The sequence below is a fragment of the Nomascus leucogenys genome, chromosome 13, assembly GCF_006542625.1.
Source record: "Nomascus leucogenys isolate Asia chromosome 13, Asia_NLE_v1, whole genome shotgun sequence".
Classification (NCBI taxonomy): Eukaryota; Metazoa; Chordata; class Mammalia; order Primates; family Hylobatidae; genus Nomascus; species Nomascus leucogenys.
The window spans coordinates 18,623,202-18,637,607 of NC_044393.1; the positions used below are offsets into that span (position 1 = coordinate 18,623,202).

General features: G+C 46.5%; 1 protein-coding gene across 1 annotated transcript; it reads right to left on the reverse strand.

Annotated features, from left to right (window-relative positions):
- Positions 1-551: 551 nt before the first annotated feature.
- On the reverse strand, positions 552-10,771 carry PIGT (phosphatidylinositol glycan anchor biosynthesis class T). Its single transcript, XM_030825612.1, has 12 exons — positions 10,507-10,771; positions 10,156-10,333; positions 7,870-7,997; positions 7,458-7,558; positions 7,262-7,348; positions 6,629-6,716; positions 6,423-6,520; positions 6,159-6,324; positions 5,264-5,464; positions 2,480-2,645; positions 2,282-2,365; positions 552-1,224 (listed from the first exon to the last, which is right to left on the reverse strand). Exons 1-12 carry the CDS (start codon positions 10,691-10,693, stop codon positions 972-974), a joined length of 1,737 nt encoding a protein of 578 aa, XP_030681472.1. The 5' UTR covers positions 10,694-10,771; the 3' UTR covers positions 552-971.
- Between the last annotated feature and the right edge of the window lie 3,635 nt (positions 10,772-14,406).

Consider the following 14,406-nt stretch of genomic DNA (forward strand, 5'->3'; position numbering starts at 1 on the left):
GGCGGGGCGGGCTTCAATCCAATGAGCCTGGCTTCAAAGCCTGGGGGTGGTCTGAGGACAGTGCACAGCAGGAGCTCCTGAGGTGCCTGCTAAAGAGTCAAAGGCTGGGCCACACCCAGACCAACTGAACTGGTAGGATCTGGATCCTAGGAACCTACACTATTTTCACAAGTGCCCCCAGTGACTCTGATGCACACTACAGTTAGAAACCCACCACCCAGAACTCTCCCACCTCTCCACTCTACCCTTGCTGATGTGGACTGACTCTCAATGCCCCTAAGAAGTAGGATGATTCATTTCCATGGTCATGGATTATGCTTTCAGAAACACTCCCAAACAACCCGGGGAGTTCTGGGAATCACAGATGGGGATGGGGAGGATGGGGAGGGGGGTGCAGATCATAAGATATTTCCAGCCAGGTGGGAGGAGGTAGGGTTTTGTTTGTTTTTGTGGAGGGGGTTGCAGGCATAGGGTAGGAGGTCCTGTTCAGGCACCCAGCAAACAATCCCCAGTCCCCAGCTCTTCCCAGGACTCAAGGACAAGGGCAAAGAACCAAGGAAACAGCCATTTTTATTCAACAAACAGTAAACTCCATCCACCACACAGTGACACACACTCTGCAGCACACCCCATCACCTTGGCCAGTGCTGCCAACTGACCTTTCTGCAGTGATGGAAGTCTTTTTCTGTGCTGTCCAATACAGCAGCCACTGACCACTTTCGCTTATTGAGCACCTCAATATAGAGGTGGCCACTACAGGTGAGGAAATGAATTTTTAATTTAAATTAATTCAAATTCAAATGCCACATTTGGCTCGTGGTTCCTGTACTGGACAGCACAGCTGTAGGCCCCGACCTGGTCCAGGGCACTTTGGTTCAAAAGCCAACTCTGAGGAGAGCAAGTGGCAGAAAGAGCCCTTGGGCTCCCCTCCCAAGAGAAATGGCAGCTGCAACTGCTGGAAAGGGCAAGAATCAGAGTGGGGGGACACCTCGGGCGCGCCGGATAAGGTTGGCCAGCCGCTTGGCCAGGCCGCCCGTGCGGGGCTCCTCAATGTGGAAGGTTCGGGTGAGGAGATTGTAGAAGGAGCCGTAGCACACGGCCACCACAGTGCACGTGAGGCAGATCACGTTGTAGGGCATGCTGAAGTCCGGTGTCGGCAGGTTCACCAGCAGCGGCTCCGTGTAGAGCCGCACGAAGTAGTTAGAGCCATCAGAGACTGGGAACCTGGGGTCAGGGGGGGAGCGGTGAGACACGACTGGCTGCTCCTCCCCATCTCACCCCATCCTCATTCCAGCAGTACTGGGCAATGCAACACAGTGTTTCCAATGTTCTCTTAGGCTCAAAACCTTTCAACAGAAGGCATAGCTCAATGTATAAACCTGATAAAAGGAGAGCGGCGGGCGGGGGGCAAGGGGAGGGAGAGCATTAGGACAAATACCTAATGCATGCGGGGCTTAAAACCTAGATGATGAGTTGATGGGTGCGGCAAACCACCATGGCACATGTATACCTATGTAACAAACCTGCACGTTCTGCACACGTATCCCAGAACTTAAAGTAAAATAAAAAAGAAAGAGAGAGAGAGAGAGAGAGAGAAAGAAAGAAAGAAAGAAAGAAAGAAAGAAAGAAAGAAAGAAAGAAAAAAAGAAAGAAAGAAAGAAAAAAAGAAAGAAAGAAAGAAAAAAAGAAAGAAAGAAAGAAAGAAAGAAAGAAAGAAAGAAAGAAAGAAAGAAAGAGAAAGAAAGAAAGAGAGAGAGAGTCTGGTGTTGAAGTGGAGGAAAGGGGCCCCACCTTTGCTTGGTTGCCTCTTTCTTAGCCTGGTTTCAGCCTAAATGCCACCTCCTCAATGAAGCCTTCCTAGATAACCCAGTAAATCAATTCCTACCCCACCTCTAACCCCATTACTCTCTAGACCAGAATCTTCCCTCTAGACTATAAGCAAACGGAGGCCAGGGCCAAGTCTGTTTTGTTTAATCTTGTACACCCAGTGCTCTCAGAAGCACTTGGCATTTGATAAGTGCTTGATTAAATATTTAAGAGCATCAAGGAGTGAATGTAGGCTGTAAGTAAAAGTATTCTTCTAGAAGCACTTTAAAATCATTTTATAAAGTCTTCACAAATTCCACAGACTGCCAGGATTTTTATTAGGATTGAATTAAATCTACACATCTCTTTGGAAGATTTAACATCTACCCTGACCTCCCCTGCAGGAGCCTGGTCACCTGTGTTAAGGCCCAGCAGGCAGCCGAGATGTGTTATCAGTGAATGTGGTCACACTTACAGGCTGTTGAAGAGGGGACTCTCTTCCCAGTCCACTGGCTTGGCTGCTACCATGCTGGGCACAAGGGCGCTGAGGACAGATGGGCTACAGAGAAGCAGAGAGATGGTCTGTGTTCCCACCTGGCTCCCCTACCAAGGGGTAAGCAGAGGAGAGGGTAGGTCAGAGGGATGAGAGGTGGCCTGTGGGGGTGGAGCCCACCTGACATAGAAGCCATGGTTAGGATCTGGCGTGTACTCAGTCCACTTCAGCAGCGCCCGCTCAAACTGAATGGAAACCTTGGTGACTGAGTTGGCTGGCAGCTGAATCAGCATCTCCAGGAGGTGGGGTTGCAGCCGGTCCTGGGCAGGCTGGTAGTGGATGTAACCTGGAGACATGCAAGGGTCACCCACATCTCTTTCCTGGGGTCAGGCTACCTGCTGCCCCTGTCCCTGCTGCTTGCCGTGGAGCCTCAATCTGGGTGCCTAGAAGATGGGCTTGGGAGCGTAGAAGCCAGGCAGGCTAGGGAAGAAAGCAGGGGCTAAGAAAAGGGAGAGGATGTTTCCAGGGCAGTGATCCCAGGATGCGGTCAAGAGAGGTTGTTAGGGGTGCTGCAGACCGCTAATCAATCTTCACATCACTAAAACTGGGGCACCAGACACCAAGTGCCTGATGTGACGCAAGAAGAAGTTCACAGAGCCACCTGGGAATTTTTCTTGCCAAAAATGTGGGACATGAATCTAATCAGGTTTCTAAATCTAACAACCAATACACAAGAAATAAAGGAGATGGAGGGGTGTGTTAAACACTAGCACAAGGACAAATCCAGAATGTGGAACATTCTATACAACAAATGACCCAGTTTCTTCAATAAATAAATGGCATCAAAAAAAAAAAAAAAAAAAAAGGCATGGGCACTGCTACAGATGAAGAGACCGAAGAGTACCACACCAAATACAAGATGTTTATAATAAAGGACACTCTGCGTGTGGAGACAGGGAGTATACGGGAACTCTGTGCTTTGTGCTCAGTTTTTCTGTAAACCTAAAACTGCTCTAAGAATATTAATTTTAAAGAAAAAGAAACCTTTTTTTTTCGTGACAGCGTCTCACACTGTCACCCATGCTGAAGTGCAGTAGTATGATCATGGCTCACTATAGCCTTGACCTGGGTTCAAGTGATCCTCCCACCTCAGCCTCTTGAGTAGCTGGGACTACAGGCGTGCAACACCACCCCCAGCTAATTAAAAACAATTTTTTTTTTATCCCAGCACTTTGGGAGGCCAAGGTGGGCAGATCACGAGGTCAGGAGATCGAGACCATCCTGGCTAACACAGTGAAACCCCATCTCTACTAAAAATACAAAAAATTAGCCAGGCGTGGTGGCACGCACCTGTAGTCCCAGCTACTCGGGAGACTGAGGCAGGAGAATCGCTTGAACCTGGGAGGCGGAGGTTGCAGTGAGCTAAGATCACACCACTGCACTCCAGCCTGGGTGACAGAGTGAGGCTCCGTCTCAAAAAAAAAAAAAAAATTTTTTTTTGTAGAGGTAGCGGGGTCTCACGATGTTGTCCAGGCTGGTTTCGAACTCCTGGACTCAAGTGGTCCTTCTGTGTTGGCCTCCCAAAGTGCTGAGGTTACAGGTGTGCACCACTGTGCCCACCCAAGAGAGGAACTTAGTATAAAGCAAATGCAATGTGAGAACCTTGTTTATCCCAATTTAAACAAACCAATTATAAAAAGGCATTTTTAAGACCACAGGGGAAAACAGAAGTGGTAATGATACGGTTACATTTTTAAAAATCCTTAAAGTATTTAAAGGTTAATTGACACAATGTCTAAGATATGCTTTAAGATACGTCAGCAGGCAGTGGCTTACACCTATAATCCCAGCACTTTAGGAGACTGAGGCTGGAGAATCGCTTGAGGCCAGGAGTTTGAGACCAGCCTGTGCAACATAACAAGACCCTGCCTCTATGAAAAAATTAAAGGCATGGTGGTTCATGCCTGTAGTCCTGGGGAAGCTGAGGTAGGACAATTGCTTGAGCCCAGCAGTCTGAGACTGCAATGAGCCATGATCATGCCAGTGCACTCCGGCATAGGTGACACAGCAACAGTCTGTCTCTTAAAAAAAAAAAAAAAAAAATGCTGCAGGGTGTGTACCGGGAATTATTACACTATTCTGTTTGGGTTTGGGTTTGAAATTTTCCAAAGGAGAAGATTTAAACTAATAGTAACAGAAAAACCTACAGAATATGCAGTTAGGATGTCTGAAATAGAGATTTTGAAGGTGGTACAAATAATGATGCTGAAAATAAGTGAAACTATTCACCATAGGTTTGAAAACATAGGAATCAACTAAAGTACTGAAAGGTTTTCAAGTTTGGCTGTTTGGGATATGGTACAACCTCTTCCTCAGAGGTCTTTTACTTTACTACTAGTCTCCCTCTACACCAAAGAAAAGCAAGTGCTTTAGTGCTATGCTTGGCACCTAACAGGAGGCACTAATATTATCTTCTTAAAAAATAATGGAAAATAAAAATAAATTTTAATAAAAATAAAAATTGAAAAAAATTTAATTAACTGTACCTCTTTACCCCTCCCAAGGAAGCAAAACACCATCTACTCCAGCTCTGCTATCTTCCTAGCTTCAAAAGCCCCACATTGCCAAACCCTTTCCCTACCTTAAAGAGTCTATGAATCATCACAAAACCCAATGCTCCAGAACGGAGGCAAAAGTAAGTGAAAAAGGAAGCTACTGTCCTTGTACAGTCCTATTAAGAATCACCAGTATTATGTGTTTTAATGATTGCTGTTTTATAAATTACTTCTGAACCTGGCACAGTGAGGCTCCCGTTCCAGTTTTGAGAAACTATTCCTTACTCTTTATGCCTGTGTAGCTTTTCAGAGGTACTTCAGGAACTACCCTGGGAAATGAGAGTTTGGGGGACCTGGAGAGGACATGAGAGGGTGGGCTGGGGGCCTGGTTCAGGACTCAGGTCCTCACTTGGTTTGTTCTCCTTGCCCTTGGAGGTGATGGTGAGGGTGTGCACATACAGCCGCAGATACCAGGGTACGGTGTCCAGCAGCAGCACCGGGAAGGCCCGGTATGGGTGGGTGTTGTATAGCAGTGTGCTCAGCTCCCCCTTCTGCAGCCCATAGCCGCTCACGTACCGCTGGGCATGCAGGAAGGGCACTGGAGGGGCCTCTGTGTAAAGAAATATCAACAGTTAACAGCTGCCAAAGGTAAGAATCACTCCCCACCCCAACTGCCCAGGCCATATTCAGAGTCCCAAGCCAGTGAGTAGATGGGGGAACAGCCCTGCCACTGAAACTGGGCAATCTGGGTTCTGGAATCATCCCTGTCTTCCCCAGCCAACAAGCGATGACGACAATAGGTTGCTAGTAATAAAGTGCTTATGTGACGAACACCGTGCCCCCTTCGAACCTAAACCACGTCCTCTCAGGATATTCTGCTCTTTCCCTTGGTAAGGGAACTGAACACAACTGTAAATTAATTAACTGACACCTGCCCTAGCTAGTAGACATTATATTTCTTGAGTGCAGTGTCCTCTGTCTTATTCAACACTCTATGCCTGGCACTTGGTATGAATTCAAAAGTATTTGGTTGATTAAGCAAATGCATGAACTAACTCCATTTTGCATATCATCTCCTCCAATTCACTAAGTATACTCTTCATTTTTCAGATGTGGATGCTGAAGCTTGGGGAGTTTAGGAACCTACCCAAAATCATAGAGCTTGGAAGAGCTAGAGTCAGCAGCATATGACTCTGGAGATCTGGTCTAAATACAACCCTGTCATCTTACAGCAAAGACGTGGGATTGTGAATCTTTTCTCTGTAGCCATTGCAACCCAGCAGTCCAACCAACCACCCACTCACCATTCTCTGGGGGTCTCTTCCACTTGAGCTGGATGTTGAGGTTTCGAGAGTTGTTGATCATGGCGGTGTCAAGCAAGTCATAGATGGCATAGGTCTTCCGAGTGCCTAGGATGACATCCTGATAGGTAGTGGTCGGGGGTGGGTGCACCTCTAATGTCTCATTGTCCTGGGGACACAAAGGCAGGTCTAAGAAGCAAGCAGAGAGGGTAGGCTGGTCTTGGGGACCAGGGGTGTGTGTGTTTGTGTGGCTGGAGGCCTTGTTACCTGGTTGTAGTTGGTGATGTCCACATAGACTCGACTCTCTGAAGCCAGGGGGCAGGGCTCCGTGAGGGTTCGGGAGAACATCCGGAAGAGGGACCAGTCTGAGAAACAGAGGGCAGGGCTGAGCAGGGGCCAGGCCTAGGCGTAGTCCACATAGGTAAGGCAGGGCTGGCATGGGTGGGTACAGATGAGTTGCCAAGGTAACTTACCTTTCTTCCCCTGCCCCGTGATGAAGGCATCAAATACAACTGACAGGGTCTGCCTCAGCTCCCAGGAGATGCTAGTACAGCGTGCATTCTATCACAAGGGCCAGATGGTAGCAGTGAGGGGGCATCACTCTCACCACACAGCCCCAAAAAAGACTCCTACTCAGACTCAATCCCTCATCTATGTATCTTCACATCCATCGATTTGCTACCACCCCCTCCTGAGCACTTGACCTCGTGCCAGACCCCGTGCTGACAGCTGTATGTGCATTAGTTTGATAAACTATCACAACAACCCTAGGAGTGGATTCTACTATCATTGTCATGTGGCAGGGTGGGAAACCAGGCTCAGGGGAATGAAATGATTCACCCAAGGTTACGCCAGCTGGCAAGTGACTGAGCTAGCAATTGCACCCGCATAGCTATTGTTCTGAACCACTATTTTCCATGACAAATATTTATTCAGTGCTTGCTAGGCAACCGCTGTTTTCTTGGTGCTTGGCCAATGCCCTGAATAACCATCATCACATCTACCACTCAGTACTCACTCAGCCCGAGCCAGACACTGACCACATGCTTTACATGTTCCTTCTCTGAGCCCCTGGATGGCAGCTTCCTCTACTCCCCATGACTTACTCTGCAAACAGGGCGAATATGCACTGCCTGGGAGTGGTAGCTGGTGTGGAACAAGCGATCCGCCTTCAGCAGCACAGAGAGGCCTGCCTGGAGGAGACGCAAAGAGATAAGAGAAGCCCTGTATGGAGCACTTGGCATGGGGCGCAGGTTCTCTGTACACCCCCCCGCCCCCGGCTGCCAGGCTGCGCGGCCTCACCTTGGAACTACAGGGCAAGAGCTTCTTCCAGGGGGTGAGGTTTTCAGTGCAGACCACCTCCCGTGGCAGCACAGCATAGCGCAGAAAGTAGTGGTCAGTGTCTGAGGGAGACAGAGGTCTGGGGTGGGCCTTGGGCTCTGACCCCTCAGGATCCACACTCCAGAGATGGGAATGACCCTCCTGCTCCCAACACCACCTCTAGCACCACAGTCTGGACAGTCCCAGCTGGGAGTGGGACTCCCTTCTCTCCTTGGGAAAAGGCATGCAGAGAAGGCACAGTATTGGGGGCCTGCACACACAGGGGACTTAGGATCTAGCCCAGGCTGAGGAAGCAGGAAACTGAGGGAAAAGGATGCAAAGGTTTGGGCAGGAGGTAAGAGGAAGAAGGAAAGGGCTGTAGGGGTTATCTCACCATTGGCCAGACCCAGGGGTTTGAAGGAGGCAGTGGGAGTGACCGTGTTGGTGGAGTCGATGAAGTTGAGAGAGGCGCAGAAGATCCCTGAGAGGACATTACTGAGCTCCTTCCAAGATTTATCCACACTGGATAGAGACACAAATCCACTCACTGTCCTGGGGCTACCTCTGCTCCCTCTTTCAAAGTCCACAGCTGGCTGCTAAACCTATGGTAGTAGGAGGCTGTATTCTTAACTACTAGACAGGCCAGTTGATGGAGCTGGAACATTGCTGCCCCCACCCAGCCCACTTGCTGGGTCTCATCCTACTCAGTCCCTTCTTCCTCACTCTCCTCTGGACATCTCTGCATCCCCATGGGTCTCTGCTCAGGTGATTCTTCCTTCCTTGCAAGCCTTTGCTCACTTCTTTCTGCCTACCTTCATGATCCGGCTCTAGTTCTTACCTCCCCTCCAGGAAGCCTTTCCTGCCCTCCTTAAGCACAGTCTCCTCTGTGCAGTCACGGTTCTGACCATCCAAGCATCTTACTAGGTCCTTCCTGGGAGATGGCTAGGTGGCAGCAGCATCGTGTCCTGACCACCTTTTCTCCCTAACTAGGCTGTAAGCAACTTGAGGACAAGGACCAGTCTGGGTCATCTATGTACTTCCCCTGACACCATGGAAAGTGCCTCATATATCAGAGCTGAAATGAGCTCACTGATCTTCCTTGAATGTGCTGGGCTGGGCAAAACAATGCATACTACCCTGTGTATACTCTGGGAATAAAGGTAAGTCCTGGTTCTACTGTCATGATGAGAAGTCTTATATCCAAAAAAGCTCACTGAACGTGGGAAAAACAACTGTTCTAGGATTTCATAAAAACATCAAATTAAATTAATGTTCTTTTCTTGGAGAAATATCAAAAGAGATTTGCTCCCAGTAATAGAGAAAGCATAAAACTTAATAAGCACTAGAAAGAATTCTAAGCATTTGCTCCACATTTCAGGAAATTACAGGCTGAGGGAAGACAGTGACAGCAGAGTGGACAGGAAAGGGTAGGGGAGCCAGAGTTGAGGCAAGAGAGAAAGTCTTGGCAAGCTGGGGAGTCACTGCTTATTCCTTATTCCTTAGTGTTGTCCAGGGGCTTTTGATAATTCTGTGTTCAGAGCTTTTCAACTGCTCTAATCCTTAAGCTTCAAATAAAAATGGCAACCTTGAAGACTGAAAGCTCTACTCAAACCATAAACATGCTTCATTTGGTATGCACATTGAAAAGCACAGCACTTAAAAAATTTTTAAATTACTTGCTGATATTTGAATTTGCCAATTTTCACATTAAATTCCAGATTTCTGGTATCTCTTGAAAAATGAGGCCAGGTGTGGTGGCTCTTGCCTGTAATCCCAACACTTTGGGAGGCTGAGTCAGGAGCATCGCTTGAACCCAGGAGTTCGAGACCAGCCTGGGCAATATAGTGAGACCTTGTTTCTACAAAAAAATTTTAGAAACATTTGAGTCTGACCACATTAGGCCTCTATTCCCACATGGCAACAAACCATAGAAGCTGAGTGGCAGAGCTGTTCTCGTTAGAATGTCGCACAAACTCTCTAGCCTGCCACAATTCCTGCTGCTCCTTTTCATTGCCCTAAAACTTGTTATATCATATTTGTACTATTGATTTCTTATAGTGGGATTAAGACGAAAATGAGATATAGTTCTCATTCCTGTGTTTGTCAATTTTAAAAATACCTTTATTCATATCTTACCTGTGTGGCCCATGTAGACATGTTTGCAACCACTGCACAGAAAGGTTCTATTCAAAACAGGATAGCCACAGCAGCCACTGAGAAATAGCAGTTTGTAGTAGGCACAGTAACTAGACCTGCCCCCTCCCAAACAAAAGCAGTTCCTGTAACACTGTGATGTAGCATCCTGTTGGCCACTTGTAACCCACAGTTATGTACGTTATGGTTGGCCTTCTTGGTATTTATTATCATTTAAAAAATATTAATGAATGCCTTTTAAAAGGTTATCCAGTTGCCAGTTTTCTACTGCCTTACCTCCAAATAAGCATGAATTGTTTGCTATTTGCCTCTCCAGGGATATGCATGTGCTACCTCAGGTCTGAAAGTTTTAGGATTGGGAAGTTTATTCAACTGTGGTAACATTTCTTACCTCCAATGCCAGCTCTACCCCCATGGAATCGCTGTCTACTGGAAATGCTGTCCCCAAGAGCAGTGGCAGGATGACAACACTTTCCCAGCCACATTCCCTCCATGGCCTGCAATGGGGCCCAAGGTGTGCACTCACTCAGTGACAGTGTCTTGGAACCAGACCCAGAGCTCTGCACCCGATGGGGCCTGCAGGAAGGGTGGCCCCCAGTATCGGGTCCTCCAAAAGCCTTGTGTGAATGACAGGTGCAGCTCCCGTAGAGAATACTTGGAGATCAGCTGCCCCAGGGCTTTGGGAAAGAGCCTGTAATGAGACACTGGGGAAACGGGAGCAGGTGAGTGACGATTCCCACCTCGTCGGGGTCCACACCCAGGATCCCGAACTCCATCCAGGAATTAGGCCCCGCCCCCAAAGTTTGCCTCCACCCCACGGCCGGCCAGCCAGCAGGCACTACGGAAATCTTTCTCCGGTCAGATCTCGCGCCCTCACCTCCTTCCCGCTGAAGCTCCGAATCCCAGCGCGTGCGGAACTGGAATGTGGCGGCTACGTCCCCGGAAGGCAGCGGGGTGATGACAAGTTCCTCCCGCAGGCTGTCGCGTGGGGGTTCTGCAAGGCACCAGCCGCCGGGCCCCAGGAGCAGCAGGACGAACAGAGCAAGCGGCAAAGCAGCCGCCATGCCTGCGGCTACTTCCGCCTACCCAGCGGCGCTCGGCCCCATGAAAAGCCGGTATCCAATAAGAAAGGCGTGTGAGAAGTGACTTCCGGTGCCGTCCCGGAAACCGGGATGCGGTTATCAGAGCGACCGCCTGCGCAGGTCGCGAAGATTCCCTCAGAGCATGTGGGTCTAAGGGGGTACTGGGAGGGCACGAGAGGGAGTAGGCAGGGCGAGTAACCAGCTTGAGGCCGCACCCAGTTCAAGGCGTTTCCGCCCACCAGGAAATGCTTAATAATATGAAGCTCCGCCTCTGCCATTTTATCCATTTGATAGTTGAGGAAACATTGACTGAAAAAGGTCAATTACTTTTGGGAAAACCATTGTGGTTTTAATTTGCATTTCCTGAAGAGGAACCTCCTGCCCCTCTTAGCTTCTAGTGTCTCCATTTGCTGCAAAATCCCCAAATAAGTGGTTCTTTAATTACGAAAATGTTCAAACAAAATTGAAAGAATGAGCACCTGTTACAATAAACCTGTTTTCCACCACCTAGATTCTACTATTTACATTTTACTATACTTGTACTTTACCACATATTTATCTATACATCCATCATTCCATCTTGTGTTTTGGTGCACTTCAAAGTAAATTGCAGACATTAGTACACCTTCCTTTAAGTAGTTAAGCATGCATATAATTAACTAGAGTTCAGTATTTGATTGCATTTTGATGTAAAATTCACATACAGTGAAATGCACAAATCCAAAGTACACATTCACTGAGTTTTGACAAATGCACACACCTATGTAACCCGAACTCCTATCATGATACAGAACATTCCTAAAACCCCAGAAAATTAACAATACCCTTTCCTAGTCAATCCCTGCTCCTCTACCACCTTCCAGAGGCAATTAGTACCCTGATTTTTTCCCACAATAGATTAATTTGTTCCAGAAATAAATATAAATGAAATCATATAGTATGTATACTGTGTAACGCTTTTTTTTTCTCACGGGAAGAATGTTTTTGAGAATCATCCATGTTCTTGCATGTATCCACAATTCTTTTTATTACTGCGTAGTATTATTAATTTATCCATTCAACTCTTGATGGGCATTTTTAAAGTTTTTGGTTATTATTAACAAGGCTGCTGTCTGTGCAAGCTCCTTTCTAGACGTGTATTTCTCATATCCTTTGGCCAGGTATTTAAGAGTGGAATTGCTGGGTCAGAGAGCATGTGTATGTTTAATTTTATAAGAAACTGTCAGACCTTTCTCCAAAATGTATCATTTTATGTTTCCATAAACTATGAGTTTCCATTGTTCCACATCCTGGTCAGCATTTGAAGTTTCTAATTTTTTGTACTTTTTAGTTTTGACCACTTGGGTATGTATGTAGTGGTTGCTCATTGTGGTTTTAATTTGCATTTCCCTGGTAACTAAAAATGTTAAGCATCTGTTCATGTGCTTATTGGCCATTTATTTTTTAATTTTTTATTTTTTTGTGAAAGGTCTGTTAAAGTCTTCTGCACCCTCACCCCTTTGTTTACTGGCTTGTCTTTTTATTGAGTTTTAGGAGTTCCAAAGTTAAATTCATGCTTTAGTTTTTCCACCTGCCCTATGGGAAACACATTCATGAAGGATTTCATGAACAGTCTCTTGGTAAAACTCATGGCCACACTTCTAGAAAGAGCCAATTTGGTGTCAGGCAGGTCTCCCAAGATATGCGCCAACTAACCAGACATTTCCAGAAAGGAAACGTCAGAAAGATGTCTTTATCTCATTATGCCTTCATTCTGCCTATATCCAGTGTTTCTGCCCCATTAGATGTGAACTATTAGGAAGGCCATGGGCTTAGATGTCAGAAAGATAGGAGTCCAAATCCCTGTGCCAGCCTTTTATCCAAATGAGAATGATCAACCCAAGTGTCACTTTTCTTCATTTGTATAATGAAGAAACCTACTTTCAAGGTTGTTGTTGAGAAATTATGTACATGTAGGATGTGGAATGTAGCAAGTGCTTAATAGTAACACTCAACCCTATCACGTAGGCATTAATATGTAAATGTAGATAATAATGCCTAAGTGAGGGCTGATTGAGTGTTATTATTAAGTACGTAAGAAGTACAGAAACTAAGATAATAAAGATTACAATGAGTGATGGAGCTAGGACTATAGTCTACACTAGGACTATAGTCTACACCATCAAACCTCAAAATAATACTTTTTTAAAGGCAGCTGCCATCATTATGACTATTTTGTACTTCTGTGTTTTCCTTTTGAAATTGCCTGTCTCCATCATTCAGGACCCAGCCACCTCTAGTGCAGACTTACCTTCTCCTCCTCTAGTGGTCTACAGGCTTCGTGTACTTCTGCTACATCCCTCATCACATTGTTTCCATTATCTGTGGCTATGTCTGCTCCTGGAAGAGCTCATGGTCACCTTAGTATTTCTGTTGCCTAAGCAAGGTGACTATCACGTAGTAGGTGCTCAGTAATGTGTGAATGAACGAACAAACAAGATGACATCATAGCACAGTTCTGTATTTTCTCTACTCTGCCATGCTGTTCAGTGTCAAGTTCTGTGCAGTCCTGGGGTTGCTACAGTGTGAGCCTTCTAAGGAAACTTTTTCTGAGCTGTGGTCCCTCCTTTCCAGAGTGTGTCAGGATGTCCACCCTATGACAAGTCCGTGCAAATATCAGAAGCCACGCTGTGGCTTGGAGACTGAAAGCTGGGCTCCTTGACTTAGAGTTGGCTCCAGATCATCCTCCCATCTCCAAAGGCACTGTGTGGCCTCAAAAACCAGACAGCTAGGCTCTGGGCTGGCATAAACCATGGTTTAACTTTAATGCAACACTATAATCAAATGGTGAATCTGAAGATTATCATGTTTTTAAAAAGTGACTATATTGAATCTGGTGTTTTATAATCTACTTTTTCTTTCAAGAGTTATCATAAATGTCTTTCCACTAAAAATATGTGGTGGATAGATGATACAATCTTGGTACTATTTTGATTATTTTTTAAGCTGTATGATGAGAACATGGGATATTTTTCTTTCTATATTTGTTGTAAGTTTGAAACCCCCATAAGTTTTTTAAAAAAACCAAAGAAACAAAAAACAGTCAGCTGGAGATGGTGGTTCTGAAGGCCAGCCAAGCCCCTGTGGTTTGGCAGGAAAAAAGGTTATTGTCCCAACTAGGAAGTAGTCCTGGGATCTCAGCTGACACTAGACTTTTCCAGGCAGGGCTGGGGCTCATAGCAGTCAAACTGAAGGCTCCCCATAGGCTCAGAAACAATTCTGCTTCTCTAGAGGGCTGTAATTCCCTCTCCCAAGGCAGGCTCCCCACAATCTCGCATTATGTGCCTGGGCTACTAAGAGATTTATTGACATGTTGACGGCAACCAAGCCAGTCTAGCTTCTCATCATTCACCATGGAAGGAAGTGGGGGTGATCCTGGGAGCTGAGAAGCCCTGCACAGCAAAGCTATTGGGATCATGGGCCACAGCCCAAGAGATGGCTCTGCCACAGTCAGACAGGAGGTAGAACCTTGCTACTCTAAAGGAAGGAAGAAGACACAAGAGGACAGAGATTATGTCTTCTGTGTGCAGCAAGGTCATAAACAACCCAGAAAAACCCCAAAAGTTAAGAGGACTGGGCCCTGGCCCAGCTCAGTGGATGATCTCAACTTGGACCTAGAGGCTTTTGCACAGAAGGTATTCACTCCACAAGCTTCC